This window comes from Pteropus medius, unplaced genomic scaffold (genome assembly GCF_902729225.1).
Source record: "Pteropus medius unplaced genomic scaffold, Ma_sr-lr_union100, whole genome shotgun sequence".
NCBI lineage: Eukaryota > Metazoa > Chordata > Mammalia > Chiroptera > Pteropodidae > Pteropus > Pteropus medius.
This window is the reverse complement of record NW_024351667.1, coordinates 26,751-29,537: the sequence shown is the minus strand read 5'-3', so window position 1 is coordinate 29,537 and position 2,787 is coordinate 26,751. Positions and strand designations below refer to the sequence as shown.

The following is a 2,787-nucleotide window of genomic DNA, read 5'->3' as shown; positions in this document are numbered from 1 at the left end:
CAACTGTCTTCTTTGAAGTTTGTTTTCTTTTTTGACTTTCTAAAAGGAAAAATAGGTTAAGAAACAATTAATGCATTTCCGTGGCTCGAAAGGCCCAGGGTTCTCCTCCCCGTAGGCAGCCAATGAAGTATTATTGCCATCATCGGGAGAAGAAAGGGGGAGGAGAGGATGAAGGAAGCTTCACGTTAAGAGAAAGTGCAGAGGCGTGAGAGTGGAATGTTCAGAAACATGTCTTTCAGAAGCACGTGGTTTCCGAGTGCACGCGACACACCGCCCAAGACGGACCTCGTTCCGTGCCGTGCCGCAAGTGTCAACAGAGGCAACAGGATGGGGATTGGGTGCCCTGGGTTCTCTGACCGCGGCGGAGCTAAGCCGGAGATCATTCACGGAATGATCTGGGAAAATCCCCAAATATCTGGAAACGAGTGATCCAGTGCACGTCTGAACAACGTGTGGGTCAACGGAGAGACCGGGGGGAACTCAAGATGACTTGGGACTGGACGGAAGCAAAGCACCACATAGCAAGATTTGTGGGGTGCAGCTAGAGCAGTGCTTAGATGCAAGTTTTGTAGCACCGAAGTGCTGATATGAAAATTTAGGAGACGTCTCAAGGAAATGATCTTCTCACTTCGTAGCTTAGGAAAGGGAAAGAATTGGGGACGAAATCCATCTAAATCAAGCGGGAGGAAGGAAGAAGTTGTCCCAAGTCAGGAAGTGTTTTATGACCTAGGACCCAGCTCACATGCCGTGGCCCCTGAATAGAACAAGGTGAAGCATGTCTGCTCTTACTGGGCAGTGGTCCCAGGGAGAGGCCGGTGGGTCAGCTTTCGGGTCTGAGGTTGGGCTGGCCATTTGGAAAAGTGGAACGCTCTTTCCACGGCGTGGTTCCAAAGGACAGTCGTCCGAAGCCGCTGGGGCCGAGCGAGGGTTCCTGGTGCTTGGACTCTGGGCCAAAGTACATGGAAGCAACCACCCGAGGCTCGGTCCCGTGAACGGCAGGTACCTATGCGCCTAGAAGCAAGTGGCTGGCCGAGAAGAGCCTGCTCTAAAATCACGTGTTCTTCTCGTCAGCTGTCTTGCTAACTTCCTGCCCCTAGGAACAAAGATGAAAGTCCAACCTCACGGCTGAGACGGCCCTTGGAGAATACCACTTCTCCTTCCTGCCGCTGTGATTTTCAGGCCGCGTGGGTTTCTACTTTTCCTATGCACCGGCACCCACGTTCCCCGGGGCCCCAGGCCAGCCACCTCGCCCCAGGCCTATACAGCACGTGGTCTTAAAAGGATGACCGATGTTGTGTGTTCCAGGGTCCCACGCAATACCTTCTCCCTCCGTCCACGGAGATCGTGAGCCGCCTGGGGATGGACGGGGCACGGGTCGGCGGCACGGACGCTTGCTTGGATACCTGCCAAAGCTTAAAAGGTGAGGGTTCTGCACACACCAATCCACCAGAGACCATTGTTTACTTAGGAACCAATAACTTTATTGGAAGAAATGGCAAACCTGGAAGAAGAAGGGGAAAATGGGGAAAAAAAGAGAAACAAAAAATAAAACCTCAAGGGAATGTCTGGCAAGGGCGATACTGCAACATGCATGCCGGGCGTGGTGACCTGGAGAAGTCACCCCACGGCCACGGGGAAGGCAGTCCAGGCTCAGTCCTTGTCGCTGTCGTGCAGGGTGAGCTTGTCAAAGAGGTGCTCGGCCAGGCCCGATTGCGGGGCTCCCATCTTGCACAGGTTGGTGAGATGGTCGCCCAGCTCCGTGATGAACTTCACCTGCTCGTGCAGGTAGCGACTCATCAGGAAGTCGCACAGGCGGGCGTCCTTCTTCTCGGTGGCCAGCCGGTGCAGACTGAACAGGCTCTGGTTCACATCCATCGCCAGGTGCAAGGCGCACTCCATGACCCTCACCCGGTCGTGCCAGCGGTTGCGGTCAGGCCTGCCGATCTCGCGCAGACGCAGGTGGGCCCCGCGCTGGTTGTGCAGCCACATGAGCCTCTGGGCGTACTCCGTCTCCTTGCTGGACTGCTGCCGGAAGAACTGGACGACGTGCTTGAGGGCCGCGTCCTCGCCTTCGAAGTACAAGGCCATGGACTCGTACACGTAGGAGGCGTAGAGCTCCAGGTTGATCTGGTTGTTGACGGCGGCCTCACAGTCGGGCTGGTAGCTGTGGCGCGCACACGACGGCGGCAGCGCGGTCGACATGACTGGCGGTGCAGGCGCGGCGGGCGCCAAGGCCGAGGCGGCGACGAAGCCGGGGCTGCGGGGCGAGCAGCGGCAGCGGCGGCGGCGGCGGGGGCTCCGGGTGCTCCCAGCGGTGGGCGACCAGGGAGGCTGCGGGCCGAGTCAGGGGCGGTGGAAACCTGGAGGCGCTCTCAAGGCGGACGAGGAGGAGGGCGCTCTGGGGCGGGGCGGGGCGTCAGCTCCTGTGGGGGACCGGAACTGGGGGGTCCGTTGAGGCCTGGGGGCGTGGGGGTGGAGTCCTTTACGTTACGTTCGCGGTGGGCAAGCGGGGAGCCCCGCGGGCGGGCGGGTGCGGCCGACAGAGGGCGGGCGCGGGTGCGGGCGCGGGCGACAGGGGCGGCTGGGGAGCTAGGGGAGGCTCGCAGAGGGGAGCGAGCGCGGTGTTCCAGCTTCCATCCCAGCCCGCAGAGGCGGGCGACTGTGAGCTGAGCACGGGGCGTCTATGAACTTTATATTTGGGCACTGTCGCTGTTTTCCGACGATTTTCTCTCGTTCTCTAACATTTCCTCGGAGAAGACCCAGTCCTCGTTTAAGAAAACGAAAACA

The 2,787-nt window shown here is 59.0% G+C and overlaps 1 protein-coding gene across 1 annotated transcript; it reads right to left on the bottom strand.

Moving 5' to 3' along the window:
• Positions 1-1,542: 1,542 nt before the first annotated feature.
• Positions 1,543-2,260, bottom strand: LOC120587399 (ferritin heavy chain-like). Its single transcript, XM_039844137.1, has one exon. The coding sequence runs from the start codon at positions 2,200-2,202 to the stop codon at positions 1,651-1,653; it is 552 nt and encodes a 183-aa protein (XP_039700071.1). The 5' UTR covers positions 2,203-2,260; the 3' UTR covers positions 1,543-1,650.
• Between the last annotated feature and the right edge of the window lie 527 nt (positions 2,261-2,787).

What these genes read in the sequence shown, in the direction of transcription:
- LOC120587399 (XM_039844137.1), bottom strand. Translation starts at nt 2,202, where the DNA reads ATGTCGACCGCGCTGCCGCCGTCGTGTGCGCGCCACAGCTACCAGCCC.